This window comes from Oncorhynchus nerka, linkage group LG14, assembly GCF_034236695.1.
Source record: "Oncorhynchus nerka isolate Pitt River linkage group LG14, Oner_Uvic_2.0, whole genome shotgun sequence".
NCBI lineage: Eukaryota > Metazoa > Chordata > Actinopteri > Salmoniformes > Salmonidae > Oncorhynchus > Oncorhynchus nerka.
In genome coordinates, this window is record NC_088409.1 from 88,354,915 (window position 1) to 88,373,848 (window position 18,934).

General features: G+C 45.3%; 1 protein-coding gene across 1 annotated transcript in view; it reads right to left on the reverse strand.

Moving 5' to 3' along the window:
* Positions 1–18,934, reverse strand: part of dync2h1 (dynein cytoplasmic 2 heavy chain 1) — a 377,649-nt gene that overhangs the window by 267,550 nt on the left and 91,165 nt on the right. Inside the window, exons 58-66 of the mRNA XM_065000515.1 lie at positions 16,392–16,505; positions 13,969–14,129; positions 8,287–8,410; positions 6,899–7,020; positions 6,724–6,810; positions 5,947–6,073; positions 5,089–5,230; positions 4,564–4,673; positions 1,211–1,231 (exon numbers count right to left, since the gene is read on the reverse strand). Of these exons, the coding sequence (XP_064856587.1) occupies positions 1,211–1,231; positions 4,564–4,673; positions 5,089–5,230; positions 5,947–6,073; positions 6,724–6,810; positions 6,899–7,020; positions 8,287–8,410; positions 13,969–14,129; positions 16,392–16,505 (1,008 nt within the window). The remainder of the gene's footprint in view (positions 1–1,210; positions 1,232–4,563; positions 4,674–5,088; positions 5,231–5,946; positions 6,074–6,723; positions 6,811–6,898; positions 7,021–8,286; positions 8,411–13,968; positions 14,130–16,391; positions 16,506–18,934) is intronic.

Genomic DNA, 18,934 nt, shown 5'->3' on the forward strand with positions numbered 1-18,934 from the left:
TGATGGGGTGAAGCAGAGTGAGGGTTGAGGGGATGTAGGAGGCAGAGTGAGGGTTGAGGGGTGTGAGTGAGGGTTGAGGGGGAGGCAGAGTGAGGGTTGAGGGGATGTAGGAGGCAGAGTGAGGGTTGAGGGGGGTGTAGGAGGCAGAGTGAGGTTGAGGGGAGGTGTAGGAAGCAGAGTGAGGGTTGAGGGGTGTAGGAGGCAGAGTGAGGGTTGAGGGGTGTAGGAAGCAGAGTGAGGGTTGAGGGGGTGTAGGAGGCAGAGTGAGGGTTGAGGGGGTGTAGGAGGCAGAGTGAGGGTTGAGGGGGTGTAGGAGGCAGAGTGAGGGTTGAGGGCGTGTAGGAAGCAGAGTGAGGGTTGAGGGAGTGTAAGAGGGAGAGGGTGAACAACGGCAGAGTGGGTCTCTTACTGAAAGCTCTATGTAGTGACTGACAGTAGGGGAACTGTAGAAATAGTGACCCATTTAGAAACAGTGATTACATGTTCTACAGGCTGTGTGGTTCTTGGTTATGGAACGGTTTCCTGCGTCAGGAGGGAAAGACAGACATTTAGAGGCTGAGCTCTTACACACCACAGCCACAGATTGCTCCAGAGACCGTGTTGTGAAAGAGCCCTGATTACAGTTTTCTTTTAAAGTGTAATTCTCTCCACAAAGCAAAGGCCACTCATTCAGAAGAATGACAAAGCCTGGTGAAGCCGTATACACACAGACACACACAGACACACACAGGCACAAACACACGGACACACACACACAGCAACCAAAGCCCTATTAGACAAAAACAGGATTATCAACAAAATATTCAAATCAAAAGGAAAAGCTACTTTTCACAGAAACGTTTATTTCTGTTTAGCTATTCGTTTATTTCTGTTTAGCTATTCAGTGCCTCAAAAGGCATCATGCAAACAAACTGGTTAAGATGATTAGAGAGAGAATCATTATAAAGTCTGGGACAACAAATCAATTATTTGAAGACGACTCAATGGAACGGGAAAATATGGACAAACATCCCAAACTCCTATAAACAAATTGTAAACGTTTCTGTTGCCACACCCCTTGCAGTAGTTTGCTTTAAAATACAGGACTAATGCAGGTACAGGGTTTGTGTAGTTGCTATGCGGGAGGGTGCTGGTGCATGTCTGTGTGTGTGTTCTGCAAGCAGCCTGCAGTAGGGTGGAGATATTGATGGATGGAGTGCTGAGTTCTTACCCGTGATCTGGTCGCACTGATCTTAAAGCAGCGATGCCAGAGGAAAGACCAACAGGAGAGAGGGATGAATGACAATAAAATGAAAGAGAGGAACACAACAGATGTGACCCGGATGTAAAACACATGACTCTCCCATTCAGGGAGGGAATTCAGCTTCAACATGGAAACACAACAACATAGAAACATAGTTGAGGAACACAGAGCGCAACACACACCAATACAAACCTTTCCAGGGATTTTTCATCTGAACCGACTCACAAATGTGTCAGGAACAGAGAAGAGAGATGGTGAATAAGAGAGAAAGAGAGTGAGCGAAGAAGAGCGAGAGAGACAGACCGAGAGGAAGAGCGAGAGAGAAAGAGTGAGAGAGAGAGAGAACAAATGAGAGAGAGCGAGAGTAAGAGTAAGAGAGAAAGAGTAAGAGAGAAAGAGTAAGAGAGAGACGGAGCGAACAAATGAGAGAGAGAGAGAGAGAGAGGTGGAAACTGAGCTCCACTTCCTAACCATGTTAGAGATACATATTTCCCTCAGATTACACAGACCCACAAGGAATTCGAAAACAAAATCAAATTTTGATAAACTCCCATATCTACTGGGTGAAATACCACAGTGTGCCATCACAGCTACAAGATGTGTGCCCTGTTGCCACAAGAAAAGGGCAACCAGTGAAGAACAAACACCATTGTAAATACAAGCCATATTTACAGTTGAAGTCAGAAGTTTATATACACCTTAGCCAAATACATTTAAACTCAGTTTTTCACAATTCCTGACATTTAATCCTAGTAAGAATTCCCTGTCTTAGGAAAGTTAGGATCAACACTTTATTTAAAAATGTGAAATGTCAGAATAATAGTAGAGAGAATGATTTATTTCAGCTTAAATTTCTTTCATCACATTCCCAGTGGGTCAGAAGTTTACATACATTTGATTAGTATTTAGTTGCATTGCCTTTAAATTGTTTAACTTGGGTCAAACGTTTCAGGTAGCCTTCCACAAGCATCCCACAATAAGTTGGGTGCATTTTGGTCCATTTCCTCCTGACAGAGCTGGTGTAACTGAGTCAGGTTTGTAGGCCTCCTTGCTCACACATGCTTTTTCAGTTCTGCCCACAAGTTTTCTATGGGATTGAGGTCAGGCCTTTGTGATGGCAACTCCAATACCTTGACTTTGTTGTCCTTAAGACATTTTTCCATAACTTTGGAAGTATGCTTGGGGTCATCGTCCATTTGGAAGACCCATTTTCAACCAAGCTATAACTTCCTGACTGATGTCTTGAGATGTTGCTTCAATATATCCACGTAATTTTCCTTTCTCATTAAGCCATCTATTTTGTGAAGTGCACCAGACCCTCCTGCAGCAAAGCACCTCCACAACATGATGCTGCCACCCCCGTGCTTCACGGTTGGGATGGTTTTCTTTGGCTTGCAAGCATCCCCCTTTTTCCTCCAAACATAATGATGGTCATTATGGCCAAACAGTTCTATTTTTGTTTCATCAGACCAGAGGACATTTCTCCAAAAAGTACGATCTTTGTCCCCATGTGCAGTTGCAAACCGTAGTCTGGCTTTTTTATGGCGGTTTTGGAGCAGTGGCTTCTTCCTTGCTGAGCGGCTTTTCAGGTTATGTCGATATAGGACTCGTTTTACTGTGGATATAGATACTTTTGTACCTGTTTCCTTCAGCATCTTCACAAGGTCCTTTGCTGTTGTTCTGGGATCGATTTGCACTTTTCAACCAAAATACGTTCATCTCTAGGAGACAGAACGTGTCTCCTTCCTGAGCGGTATGATGGCTGCGTGGTCCCATGTGGTTTAAACTTGCGTACTATTGTTTGTACAGATGAACGTGGTACCTTCAGGTGTTTGTAAATGGGTCCCAAGGATGAACCAGACTTGTGAAGGTCTACAATTTTTTTCTGAGGTCTTGGCTGATTTCTTTTGATTTTTCCATAATGTCAAGCAAAGAGGCACTGAGTTTGAAGGTAGGCCTTGAAATACATCCACAGGTACTCCTCCAATCGACTCAAATTATGTCAATTAGCATATCAGAAGCTTCTAAAGCCATGACATCGTTTTCTGGAATTTTCCAAGCTGTTTAAAGGCACAGTCAACTTAGTGTATGTAAACTTCTGACCCACTGGAATTATGATACAGTGAATTATAAGTGAAATAATCTATCTGTAAACAATTGTTGGAAAAATTACTTGTGATGACACAAGTAGATGTCCAAACCGACTTTGCAAAACTATAGTTTGTTAACAAGAAATTTGTGGAGTGGTTGAAAAACTAGTTGTAATGACTCCAACCTAAGTGTATGTAAACGAGTTGTAATGACTCCAACCTAAGTGTAGGTAAACTAGTTGTAATGACTCCAACCTAAGTAGGTAAACGAGTTGTAATGACTCCAACCTAAGTGTATGTAAACGAGTTGTAATGACTCCAACCTAAGTGTAGGTAAACGAGTTGTAATGACTACAACCTAAGTGTATGTAAACGAGTTGTAATGACTCCAACCTAAGTGTAGGTAAACTAGTTGTAATGACTACAACCTAAGTGTATGTAAACTAGTTGTAATGACTACAACCTAAGTGTATGTAAACTAGTTGTAATGACTCCAACCTAAGTGTATGTAAACTAGTTGTAATGACTCCAACCTAAGTGTATGTAAACTAGTTGTAATGACTCCAACCTAAGTGTATGTAAACTAGTTGTAATGACTACAACCTAAGTGTATGTAAACTAGTTGTAATGACTACAACCTAAGTGTATGTAAACTAGTTGTAATGACTACAACCTAAGTGAATGTAAACTAGTTGTAATGACTACAACCTAAGTGTATGTAAACTAGTTGTAATGACTCCAACCTAAGTGTATGTAAACTAGTTGTAATGACTACAACCTAAGTGTATGTAAACTAGTTGTAATGACTACAACCTAAGTGTATGTAAACTAGTTGTAATGACTACAACCTAAGTGTATGTAAACTAGTTGTAATGACTACAACCTAAGAGTATGTAAACTAGTTGTAATGACTACAACCTAAGTGTATGTAAACTAGTTGTAATGACTACAACCTAAGTGTAGGTAAGCTTCCCACTTCAACTGTATGTTTATTTATTTTCCCTTTTGTACTTTAACTATTTGCAAATCTTTACAACACTGTACATCGACATAATATGACATTTGAAATGTCTTTATTCTTTTGGAACTTCTGTGAGTGTAATGCTTACTGTTCATTTTTTATAGTTAATTTAAGTTTTGTTTATTATCTATTTCACTTGCTTTGGCAATGAAACATATGTTTCCCATGCCAATAAAGCCCTTTGAATAGAGAGAGAGAGAGTATGTAACCTGCAGTATAACCAGGGCGTTCTCCATAGACAGGTCATCTGAGGGCAGGCCTTCACTTTTCCAGATCAGCTGCTCACTCTCAGAGCACAGGAAATGCCGCAGGTCAAACTCTGAACACAGTCACACACAGTTAGAGAGAGAGAGAGAGGAGAGAGACAAAGGTTGAGTGTGTGTGACTGTGTGTGTGTGTGTGTGTGTGTGTGTGTGTGTGTGTGTGTCTGTGTGTGTGTGACTGTGTGACTGTGTGTGTGTGACTGTGTGTGTGTGACTGTGTGTGTGTGTGTGTGTGACTGTGTGTGTGACTGTGTGTGTGTGTGACTGTGTGTGTGTGTGACTGTGTGTGTGTGTGACTGTGTGTGTGTGACTGCGTGTGTGTGACTGCGTGTGTGACTGTGCGTGTGTGACTGTGCGTGTGTGACTGTGCGTGTGTGTGTCACTGTGTGTGTGCGACTGTGCATGTGTGACTGTGTGTGTGACTGTGCGTGTGACTGTGCGTGTGACTGTGCGTGTGTGACTGTGTCTTACTCTGTAGTCCAGAAGCCTTCATCCATGTCTCCAGGCTGGTTCGTCTCCTGTCCTCTGGAGCAGCAGACAGGTATGTGATGAAAGCTGCTGCCAGCATCGCTCTCTTAGGCAACGTATCCAACTCCTCAGTGATCTCATCCACCTGACACACACAGACACACACACTAAACTCAGCTGCAGGTCATTTAAGGTGAGCTGACTTAGTTGGTTTTACCTAAAGAGCAGCTCAGAAATAACTGCCATAGAAACAGAGTGAGAACAGACCCAGCCCCGAACAGACCCAGCCCCGAACAGACCCAGCCCAGAACAGACCCAGCCCAGACCCAGCCCAGAACAGACCCAGCCCAGAACCCAGCCCAGAACAGACTCAGCCCAGAACAGACCCAGCCCAGAACAGACCCAGCCCAGAACAGACCCAGCCCAGAACAGAACAGACCCAGCCCAGAACAGACTCAGCCCAGAACAGACTCAGCCCAGAACAGAACAGACCCAGCCCAGAACAGACCCAGCCCAGGACCCAGGTGCCAGAGCATCTGTTCAGCGTTGAGACTAAACGAGCCCCAGAACATCCGGTGGGCAAACAGAGCGCTGCAACCTGGGTTCATACACCGACTGTGGGACTGTAGAGAGGTGAGTGTGTGTATGTACGTGAGTAGCAGGTAAAGCAGTCACTGGTGAGGGCTCCAAGCGGGACAGTGTGTGTGTGTGTGTGTGTGTGTGTGTGTGTGTCTCTCTCTGACGGAGACAGTGGGAGATTGAGTGCTTTAATTAAGGAGCGGACAGATGCTGGAGAGAGAGGAGTAAAAACAGCCAGGAGGGACCGAGACAGCAGGATACATCCCCGCTCTTCACAAACACCTGGGCATTCCAGCGTGTGTGTTCTCCGTCCAGTTGGTGTATGAGTTGCTCTGCTGTCTGGATGGTCTTCTGGGCCTTACTGACCTCAGCCTCCAGCTTAGCTGCCTCTGTAGTACGAGACTGGAACCTAATGAGAGAGATGGATGGAGGGATAGAGGGGAGGGATAGAGAGGGTAGAGAGAGAGAGGGTAGAGAGAGGGAGGGGTAGAGAGAGAGAGAGAGAGAGAGGGAGGGGTAGAGAGAGAGGGGGGTAGAGAGAGAGAGAGGGGTAGAGAGAGAGAGAGAGAGGGGTAGAGAGAGAGAGAGGTAGAGAGAGAGAGAGGGAGGGGTAGAGAGAGAGAGAGAGGAGTAGAGAGAGAGAGAGGTAGAGAGAGGTAGAGAGGGGTAGAGAGAGAGAGAGTGGTAGAGAGAGAGAAAGAGGGGTAGAGAGAGAGAGAGGGGTAGATAGAGAGAGAGGGGTAGAGAGAGAGAGGGGGAGAGAGAGAGAGAGAGGGAGGGGTAGAGAGAGAGAGAGAGAGAGAGGTAGAGAGAGGTAGAGAGGGGTAGAGAGAGAGAGAGAGAGGGGTAGAGAGAGAGGTAGAGAGAGGGGTAGAGAGAGAGAGAGAGAGAGAGAGAGAGAGAGAGAGGGAGAGAGAGAGAGGGGGAGGGGTAGAGAGAGGAATAAAGGCCAGACGAGTATTCCTGTAACTTGTCTCTACAACAGAACAGAGTTAATCAGTGAGACAGTAGAAGAGATTGAGGCTGTCAAGGGGCGAGGGATGCAAAAAATATACTTACTTTTCTTTCAGCTCGTTGACTTTCTGCCCCACAGAGTTGAGCTGCTCCTCCAGTTTAGTCTTCCGACTCTCTGTCTTTCTCAAGTTCCTACACACACACACACACAAACAAGCAACACACATGAAATGATGCTTGAGGATCAGGCGTGTGTGAATGCGTACGTGTATATACTCACTCCAGTAGCCCAGCCTGTTCTCTCTCCAGTGGCTGTATCCTCTCCAGGACGTGTGAGTACTGTACGTTGGCCTTCAGCCAGGCTGCCAGTGGAGCAGCCGCAGCACTTGCACGCTTAGCATTCTGACAACAACAAGAACAACAACACAACACTGGAGTAAGAGAAAGGAAGCTTATTTTAGGAGGCTCGAATGATCTCTTCAGCTCGACCGCTATTAGCTAACCACTTCTATAAAGGTACATAGGTAGCTGTAGCGCTAGGTTAATAGTAGTTGCAGTAGTTGTCCATCACATCATATACGTCAAAACAAGTTCCCACCCTATAATGGTTAAGAGTAGGATAATCTGATCCTAGATCTGTGATCAGGTACAACTTCCACCTTGAGTTGTAGCGCTAGACTAACTGGCTTGGCAAACTAGCTAGACTAACTGGCTTGGCAAACTAGCTAGACTAACTGACTTGGCAAACTAGCTAGACTAACTGACTTGGCAAACTAGCTAGACTAACTGGCTTGGCAAACTAGCTAGACTAACTGGCTTGGCAAACTAGCTAGACTAACTGACTTGGCAAACTAGCTAGACTAACTGACTTGGCAAACTTGCTAGACTAACTGACTTGGCAAACTAGCTAGACTAACTGACTTGGCAAACTAGCTAGACTAACTGACTTGGCAAACTAGCTAGACTAACTGGCTTGGCAAACTAGCTAGACTAACTGGCTTGGCAAACTAGCTAGACTAACTGGCTTGGCAAACTAGCTAGACTAACTGGCTTGGCAAACTAGCTAGACTAACTGGCTTGGCAAACTAGCTAGACTAACTGGCTTGGCAAACTAGCTAGACTAACTGGCTTGGCTAACTAGCTAGACTAACTGGCTTGGCAAACTAGCTAGACTAACTGGCTTGGCAAACTAGCTAGACTAACTGGCTTGGCAAACTAGCTAGACTAACTGACTTGGCTATAACTAGCTAGACTAACTGACTTGGCTAACTAGCTAGACTAACTGACTTGGCTAACTAGCTAGACTAACTGGCTTGGCTAACTAGCTAGACTAACTGGCTTGGCAAACTAGCTAGACTAACTGGCTTGGCAAACTAGCTAGACTAACTGGCTTGGCAAACTAGCTAGACTAACTGACTTGGCTAACTAGCTAGACTAACTGACTTGGCTAACTAGCTAGACTAACTGACTTGGCTAACTAGCTAGACTAACTGACTTGGCTAACTAGCTAGACTAACTGACTTGGCTAACTAGCTAGACTAACTGACTTGGCAAACTAGCTAGACTAACTGACTTGGCAAACTAGCTAGACTAACTGACTTTGCAAATTAGCTAGACTAACTGACTTGGCTAATTAGCTAGACTAACTGACTTGGCAAACTAGTTCACCTTGGAGTCGAAGGAGGCCTTGTTTCTGGTCAGTAGCTCCTCCACACTCTGACGGATCTCGTGACTGATGTTCCTCGCCTCAAATGTGGCTATGTCCTCTCTTACCCCCCTCTTAGCCAGGAAACTAGAGAGAGAGAGAGAGAGAGAGAGAGAGAGAGAGAGAGAGAGAAAGACAGAGAGAGAGAGAGAGAGAGAGAGAGAGAGAGAGAGACAGACAGACAGACAGAGAGAGAGAGAGAGAGACAGACAGACAGAGAGACAGAGAGACAGACAGACAGAGAGAGAGAGAGACAGACAGAGAGAGAGAGAGAGAGAGACAGACAGACAGACAGACAGACAGACAGACAGACAGACAGACAGACAGACAGACAGACAGAGGCAGACAGAGAGAGAGAGAGAGACTCACAAATCTGATAATGGGGCAGCTAATGTTAATTCAAGCCTGAAGTTATTGAAGTAAAACTTCTAACTCTAATTAAGAGCTAACAGTGACAATTCACCCGGTTTATTAGTCATATACATCCTAACACACTCTGTATCACACACACCTAACACTGCTCAGAGCGGCTGCACTCACTCAATTAACACAATCATCAACTGCAGATTAGGTTCTCTCAGACACTTCCTCTAGAATGGCTTGCAGACTAATGAGTGTTACTAATGACTACAACAAGCCATTTAACAGAATAGACTACGGATGGACACACACACACACTGACAGAATACACTACAGATGGACACACACACTGACAGAATACACTACGGATGGACACACACACTGACATAATACACTACAGATGGACACACACACACACTGACAGAATACACTACGGATGGACACACACACTGACAGAATACACTACAGATGGACACACACACACACTGACAGAATACACTATGGATGGACACACACACTGACAGAATACACTACAGATGGACACACACACACTGACAGAATACACTACAGATGGACACACACACACAGACAGAATACACTACAGATGGACATACACACACTGACAGAATACACTACGGATGGACACACACACACAGACAGAATACACTACAGATGGACACACACAGACATAATACACTACAGATGGACACACACACACACTGACAGAATACACTATGGATGGACACACACACACACTGACAGAATACACTGTGGATGGACACACACACAGACAGAATACACTACGGATGGACACACACACACACACTGACAGAATACGCTATGGTTGGACACACACACACACACACACTGACAGAATACACTATGGATGGACACACACACAGACAGAATACACTATGGCTGGACACACACACAGACAGAATACACTATGGTTGGACACACACACACAGACAGAATACACTATGGATGGACACACACACAGACAGAATACACTATGGACACACACACACAGACAGAATACACTATGGACACACACACACAGACAGAATACACTATGGACACACACTGACTGCTGTCTGGTCCTACTAAAAGGTTAGGAGGTGAAAAATAATTCCTGTCCCATCTTGCCTATTTTGCACATGTACTGTCCTGTTCCTGCAACAGATCTATAACCCCGGAACGTTCCAGTCCCTTCCAGACAACAATCAATCCCGTCCTGCTCATTTATGCGCACAGAAATATAGTACCAGTCAAAAGTTTGGACACACCTACTCAATCAAAGGTTTTTCTTTATTTTTACGATTTTCGACATTGTAGAATAATAGTGAAGACATCAAAACTATGAAATAACACATGGAATCATGTAGTAACCAAAAATGTGTTTAACAAATCAAAATACATTTTATATTTGAGATTCTTCAAAGTAGCCACCCTTTGCCTTGATGACAGCTTTGCACACTCTTGGCATTCTCTCAACCAGCTTCATGAAGTAGTCACTTGGAATGCATTTCAATTAACAGGTGTGCCTTGTTCAAAGTTAATTTGTGGAATTTATTTACTTCTTAAAGCGTTTGAGCCAATCACTTGTTTGAGCCAATCAGAAGATAGCCCTATTTGGTAATAGACGAAGTCCAAGAAACCACTACTAAAGGACACCAATCAGAAGAAGAGACTTGCTTGGGCCAAGAAACACGAGCAATGGACATGATGAGTCCAAATGTCAGATTTTTGATTCTGACCAGCGTGTCTTTGTGAGACGCAGAGTAGGTTAAATCTAGTGTTGAAGTGTTTGGATCACAAAGAAGAACATTTGTGAGATGCAGAAAAAATGAAAAGATGCTGGAGGAGTGCCTGACGCCATCTGTCAAGCATGGTGGAGGCAATGTGATGGTCTGGGGGTGATGGTCTGGGGGTGCTTTGGTGGTGGTAAAGTGGGAGATTTGTTCAGGGTAAAAGGGATCTTGAGAAGGAAGGCTATCACTCCATTTTGCAACGCTATGCCATACCCTGTGGACAGTGATTAATTGGAGCCAATTTCCTCCTACAACAGGACAATGACCCAAAGCACAGCTCCAAACTATGCAAGAACTATTTAGGGAAGAAGCAGTCAGCTGGTATTCTGTCTATAATGGAGTGGCCAGCAGTCACCGGATCTCAACCCTATTGAGCTGTTGTGGGAGCATGCTAGAGGAAGCAGTCAGCTGGTATTCTGTCTATAATGGAGTGGCCAGCACAGTCACCAGATCTCAACCCTATTGAGCTGTTGTGGGAGCAGCTTGACCGTATTGTATGTAAGAAGTGGCCATCAAGCCAATCCAACTTGTGGGAGGGTGCTTCAGGAAGCATGGGGTGAAATCTCTTCAGATTACCTCAACAAATTGACAACTAGAACTCCAAAGGTCTGCAAGGCTGTAATTGATACAGATTCTTTGAAGAAAGAAAAGTTTGAAGGACACAATTATTATTTATAACTTTGTCAACGTCTTGACTATATTTCCCCTTTTTACTACCGTTAAAAGTATGGGTTCACTTAGAAATGTCCTGAAATGAGTTGCATATATCTAAAAATATATTTTAAAAATGATCCCAGCCCCCGTCCCGACAGGAGGCCTTTTGCTTTTTGGTAGGCTGTCATTGTAAATAAGAATTTGATCTTAACTGACTTGACTAGTTAAATAAATGTTAAATAAAAAATATAAAAAAGGTGAATGGATGATCTCTGCATTTGTGGTTCCCACCGTGAAGTATGGAGGAGGTGGTGTGATGGTGCTTTGCTAGTGACACTGTCTGTGATTCATTTAGAATTCAAGGCACACTTAACCAGCATGGCTACCACAGCATTCTGCAGCGATACGCCATCCCATCTGATTTGCGCTTAGTGGTAAGATAATTTGTTTTTCAACAGGACAACACACCTCCAGGCTGTGTAAGGGCTATTTGACCAAGAAGGAGAGCGATGGAGTGCTGCATCAGATGACCTGGCCTCCACAATCACCCGACCTCAACCCAATTGAGATGGTTTGGAATGAGTTGGACCGCAGAGTGAAGGAAAAGCAGCCAACAAGTGCTCAGCATATGTGGGAACTCCTTCAAGATTGTTGGGAAAGCATTCCAGGTGAAGTTGTTTGAGAGAATGCCAAGAGCGTGCAAAGCTGTCATCAAGGCAAAGGGTGGCTACATTCCATGTGTTATTATTAGACTGTAAACTCTCCTTCCAGACTCACATTAAACATCTACAATCCAAAATTAAATCTACAATTGGCTTCCTATTTTGCAACAAAGTCTCCTTCACTCATGCTGCCAAACATACCCTCGTAAAACTGACCATCCTACCGATCCTCGACTTTGGCGATGTCATTTACAAAATAGCCTCCAACACTCTACTCAACAAGTTGGATGCAGTCTATCACAGTGCCATCCGTATTGTCACCAAAGCCCCATATACTACCCACCACTGCGACCTGTATGCTCTCGTTGGCTGGCCCTCGCTTCATACTCGTCGCCTAACCCACTGGCTCCAGGTCATCTATAAGTCTTTGCTAAGTAAAGCACCACCTTATCTCAGCTCACTGGTCACCATAGCATCACCCACCCGTAGCATGCGCTCCAGCAGGTATATTTCACTGGTCATCGCCAAAGCCAACTCCACCTTTCCTTCCAGTTCTCTGCTGCAAATGACTGGAATGAAGTGCAAAAATCACTGAAGCTGGAGACTCATATCTCCCTCACTAACTTTAAGCATCAGCAGTCAGAGCAGCTCACAGATCATTGCACCTGTACACAGCACATCTGTAAATAGCCCATCCAACTACCTCATCCCCATATTGTTCTTTTTATTTTTGCTCCTTTGCGCCCCAGTATCTCTACTTGCACATTTATCTTCTGTACATCTATCACTCCAGTGTTAAATTGCTAAACTGTCATTATTATTTGACCTTTATTTAACTAGGCAAGTCAGTTAAGAACAAATTCTTATTTTCAATGATGGCCTAGGAACAGTGGGTTAACTGCCTGTTCAGGGGCAGAACGACAGATTTGTACCTTGTCAGTTCGGGGTTTGAACTTGCAACCTTCCGGTTACTAGTCCAACGCTCTAACCACTAGGCTACCCTGCCACTATGGGCCTATTTATTGCCTTACCTCCCTAATCTTAATACATCTGCACACACTGTATATAGATGTTTCTATTGTCTTATTGACTGTATGTTTGTTTATTCCTTGTGTAACTCTGTTGTTTTTGTCGCACAGCTTTGCTTTATCTTGGCCAGGTCGCAGTTGTAAATGAGAACATGTTCTCAACTGGCCTACCTGGATAAATAAAGTATATATAAAATATATATTTATTTTTTCAATTCATAGTTTTGATGTCTTCACTATTATTCTACAATGTAGAAAATAGTGAAAATAAAGAAAAACCCTTGAATGAGTAGGTGTGTCCAAACTTTTGACTGGTGCTGTATGTAGGCTATTGTGTTTCTTTAGAAATTATTGAAAATAATTGGTGTAACTAACTCTTGCACACGCTTTTTCAGTCCTGCCCACAAATTTTCTATAGGATTATAGGATTGAGGTCAGAGCTTTGTGATGGCCACTCTAATACTTTGACTTTGTTGTCCTTAAGCCATTGTCCATTTGAAAGACCCATTTGCAACCAAGCTTTAACTTTCTGGCTGATGTCTTGATGTTGCTTCAATATATCCACATAATGTTTCTTCCACATAATGTTTCTTCCTCATGTTGTCATCTATTTTGTGAAGTGCACCAGTCTCTAATGCAGCAAAGCACCCCCACAACATGATGCTGCCACCCCCATGCTTCACGGTTGGGATGGTGTTCTTCGGCTTGTAAGCCTCCCCCTTTTTCCTTCAAACATAATGATGGTCATTATGGCCAAACAGTTATTTGTTTCATCAGACCAGAGGACATTTCTCCAAAAAGTTAGTTTTTTTATGGCGGCTTTGGAGCAGTGGCTTCTTCCTTGCTGAGCGACCTTTCAGGTGATGTCATTAAGGGAAACGTTTTACTGTGGATATAGATACTTTTGTACCTGTTTCCTCCAGCATCTTCACAAAGTCCTTTGCTGTTGTTCTGGGATTGATTTGCACATTTCACACATACACACTCTCTCTCTCTCTCTCTCTGTATCACTCTTCTAGTTCTATCTCCCTAAATCTCTCTTTCACTAAATATCTAGTTCTCTCTCCATCTCATTTCCTCCTTCTCTCCCCATTCCTCCCTACCTCCTTTCCTCCCTCCGCATCTCTCACCTCTTCATGCTGACCCAGGAGGTGTCGAAGATGCCCATGAGTCGCAGCACCCCCTCCAGGATGTCTCTGATAACGTCAGGAGGCATCCTCAGGGAGCGGATCTCTGATAGAGACTCTGGCTTGATGTTCCCCACAGCTCGCTTAGCCTCATCCACCAGGGGCTACAGACAAACACACACACACACACAGATTAAACAAAGATCAGGTGTGTGAATGTGTCTGTGATTTGATGTTCCCTACAGCACACTCTGCCTTATCCAGGTTAAATGTAGGCCAGCTATGCTGTTGGACTATGGACAAAACCTGTGTTTGATTGTGTTGGTCAATCCAGTATCCTCTAAAACGACAGGTAAAACAACAGAGGTAAAACAACAGGGGTACAACAACAGGTACAACAACAGGGGTACGACAACAGAGGTACAACAACAGAGGTACAACAACAGGTACAACAACAGAGGTACAACAACAGAGGTACAACAACAGGTACGACAACAGGGGTACGACAACAGAGGTAAAACAACAGAGGTACAACAACAGAGGTACAACAACAGAGGTACAACAACAGAGGTACAACGACAGGTACGACAACAGAGGTAAAACAACAGAGGTACAACAACAGAGGTACAACAACAGAGGTACAACAACAGAGGTACAACAACAGGTAAAACAACAGAGGTACAACAACAGAGGTACAACAACAGAGGTAAAACAACAGAGGTACAACAACAGGTACAACAACAGGGGTACGACAACAGAGGTAAAACAACAGAGGTACAACAACAGAGGTACAACAACAGGTACAACAACAGAGGTACAACAACAGGTACAACAACAGGGGTACGACAACAGAGGTACAACAACAGAGGTACAACAACAGAGGTACAACAACAGGTACAACAACAGAGGTACAACAACAGAGGTACAACAACAGAGGTACAACAACAGAGGTACAACGACAGGTACGACAACAGAGGTAAAACAACAGAGGTACAACAACAGAGGTACAACAGGTAAAACAACAGAGGTACAACAACAGAGGTAAAACAACAGAGGTAAAACAACAGAGGTACAACAACAGAGGTACGACAACAGGTACAACAACAGGGGTACGACAACAGAGGTAAAACAACAGAGGTACAACAACAGAGGTACAACAACAGAGGTACAACAACAGGTAAAACAACAGAGGTAAAACAACAGGGGTACAACAACAGGGGTACAACAGAGGTACAACAACAGGTACAACAGAGGTACAACAACAGGTACAACAGAGGTACAACAACAGAGGTACAACAACAGAGGTACAACAACAGAGGTACAACAACAGAGGTACAACAACAGGTACAACAACAGAGGTAAAACAACAGGGGTACAACAACAGAGGTAAAACAACAGGGGTACAACAGAGGTACAACAACAGAGGTACAACAACAGAGGTAAAACAACAGGGGTACAACAGAGGTACAACAACAGAGGTAAAACAACAGGGGTACAACAGAGGTACAACAACAGAGGTACAACAACAGAGGTACAACAACAGGTACAACAACAGAGGTACAACAACAGGTACAACAACAGAGGTACAACAACAGGGGTACAACAGAGGTACAACAACAGAGGTACAACAACAGGTACAACAACAGAGGTACAACAACAGGTACAACAACAGTTACAACAACAGAGGTACAACAACAGAGGTACAACAACAGAGGTACAACAACAGGTACAACAACAGAGGTACAACAACAGAGGTACAACAACAGGTACAACAACAGAGGTACAACAACAGAGGTACAACAACAGGGGTACAACAACAGGGGTACAACAACAGGTACAACAACAGGGGTACAACAACAGGTACAACAACAGGTACAACAACAGAGGTACAACAACAGAGGTACAACAACAGAGGTACAACAACAAGTACAACAACAGAGGTACAACAACAGGTACAACAACAGGTACAACAACAGAGGTACAACAACAGAGGTACAACAACAGAGGTACAACAACAGAAGTACAACAACAGAGGTACAACAACAGAGGTACAACAACAGAAGTACAACAACAGGGGTACAACAACAGGTACAACAACAGAGGTAAAACAACAGAGGTAAAACAACAGAAGAGGTAAAACAACACAGAGGTAAAACAACACAGAGGTACAACAACACAGAGGTAAAACAACACAGAGGTAAAACAACACAGAGGTACAACAACACAGAGGTAAAACAACACAGAGGTACAACAACACAGAGGTAAAACAACACAGAGGTACAACAACACAGAGGTACAACAACAGAGAGGTAAAACAACACAGAGGTACAACAACAGAGGTAAGACAAAATAAACAACAGAAACAACAGATAATAGAGATGTGAATGTGGGGACATGTATTGTAAGGGTATTCTGGTTGTATTCACCTGTACTTCTCTCAGCTCGTCGTCTATTTTCCCCTTCCTCTCTTCACACTTAGACACCTCCTGAGCAATCTTCCCTTTGATTTTCTCCATCTCAGTCTTCTGGTCACTGGCATTCTGAAATCCAGAACAAAGAGGGGAGGTGAGGAAGTGATGGAGTCCATTCTGGCTCAGGTGAAAGATGAGATAGAGAGAGGGAGACTGACTTTTCATTACCAATCATCGGAATCAAAAACAATATCACATTTCTACCACCTCATCCTCCCCGTCTCTTCCCATCTCTACCCCTCCACCTCCTAATTTACCCCATCCCTCCTCCCCTCAACCTCCTAATTTACCCCATCCCTCCTCCCCTCCACCTCCTAATTTACCCCATCCCTCCTCCCCTCAACCTCCTAATTTACCCCATCCCTCCTCCCCTCAACCTCCTAATTTACCCCATCCCTCCTCCCCTCAACCTCCTAATTTACCCCATCCCTCCTCCCCTCCACCTCTTAATTTACCCCATCCCTCCTCCCCTCAACCTCCTAATTTACCCCATCCCTCCTCCCCTCCACCTCCTAATTTACCCCATCCCTCCTCCCCTCAACCTCCTAATTTACCCCATCCCTCCTCCCCTCCACCTCCTAATTTACCCCATCCCTCCTCCTCTCAACCTCCTTCTTTACCCCATCCCTCCTCCCCTCCACCTCCTAATTTACCCCATCCCTCCTCCCCTCCACCTCCTAATTTACCCCATCCCTCCTCCCCTCCACCTCCTAATTTACCCCATCCCTCCTCCTCTCAACCCCATCCATCCTCCCCTCAACCTCCTAATTTACCCCATCCCTCCTCCCCTCAACCTCCTACTTTAGCCCATCCCTCCACCTCCTAATTTACCCCATCCATCCTCCCCTCAACCTCCTAATTTACCCCATCCCTCCTCTCCTCAACCTCCTAATTTACCCCATCCCTCCTCCCCTCAACCCCCTTGTCTCTTCCCATCCCTCCACCTCCTAATTTACCCCATCCCTCCTCCCCTCAACCTCCTAATTTACCCCATCCCTCCTCCCCTCAACCTCCTAATTTACCCCATCCCTCCTCCTCTCAACCTCCTAATTTACCCCATCCCTCCTCCCCTCAACCTCTTAATTTACCCCATCCCTCCACCTCCTAATTTACCCCATCCCTCCTCCCCTCCACCTCCTAATTTACCCCATCCCTCCTCCCCTCAACCTCCTAATTTACCCCATCCCTCCTCCTCTCAACCTCCTAATTTACCCCATCCCTCCTCCCCTCAAACTCCTAATTTACCCCATCCCTCCTCCCCTCAACCTCCTAATTTACCCCATCCCTCCTCCCCTCCACCTCCTAATTTACCCCATCCCTCCTCCCCTCCACCTCCTAATTTACCCCATCCCTCCTCCCCTCCATCTCCTAATTTACCACATCCCTCCTCCCCTCAACCTCCTAATTTACCCCATCCCTCCTCCCCTCAACCTCCTAATTTACCCCATCCCTCCACCCCATTTACCCCATCCCTCCTCCCCTCCACCTCCTAATTTACCCCATCCCTCCTCCCCTCCACCTCCTAATTTACCCCATCCCTCCTCCCCTCCACCTCCTAATTTACCCCATCCCTCCTCCTCTCAACCTCCTAATTTACCCCATCCCTCCTCCCCTCAAACTCCTAATTTACCCCATCCCTCCTCCCCTCAACCTCCTAATTTACCCCATCCCTCCTCCCCTCCACCTCCTAATTTACCCCATCCCTCCTCCCCTCCACCTCCTAATTTACCCCATCCCTCCTCCCCTCCACCTCCTAATTTACCCCATCCCTCCTCCCCTCCACCTCCTAATTTACCCCATCCCTCCTCCCCTCAACCTCCTAATTTACCCCATCCCTCCTCCCCTCAACCTCCTAATTTACCCCATCCCTCCTCCCCTCCACCTCCTAATTTACCCCATCCCTCCTCCCCTCCACCTCCTAAATTACCCCATCCCCCTCCCCTCCACCTCCTAATTTACCCCATCCCTCCTCCCCTCAACCTCCTAATTTACCCCATCCCTGCTCCCCTCAACCTCCTAATTTACCCCATCCCTCCTCCCCTCAACCACCAAATTTACCCCATCCCTCCTCCCCTCCACCTCCTAAATTACCCCATCCCTCCTCCCCTCAACCTCCTAATTTACCCCATCCCTCCTCCCCTCCCTCCGACTCCTAATTTACCCCATCCCTCCTCCCCTCCCTCCACCTCCTAATTTACCCCATCCCTCCTCCCTCCCTCCACCTCCTAATTTACCCCATCCCTCCTCCCCTCCCTCCACCTCCTAATTTACCCCATCCCTCCTCCCCTCCCTCCACCTCCTAATTTACCCCATCCCTCCTCCCATCAACCTCCTAATTTACCCCATCCCTCCTCCCCTCAACCTCCTAATTTACCCCATCCCTCCTCCCCTCAACCTCCTAATTTACCCCATCCCTCCTCCCTCAACCTCCTAATTTACCCCATCCCTCCTCCCCTCAACCTCCTAATTTACCCCATCCCTCCTCCCCTCAACCTCCT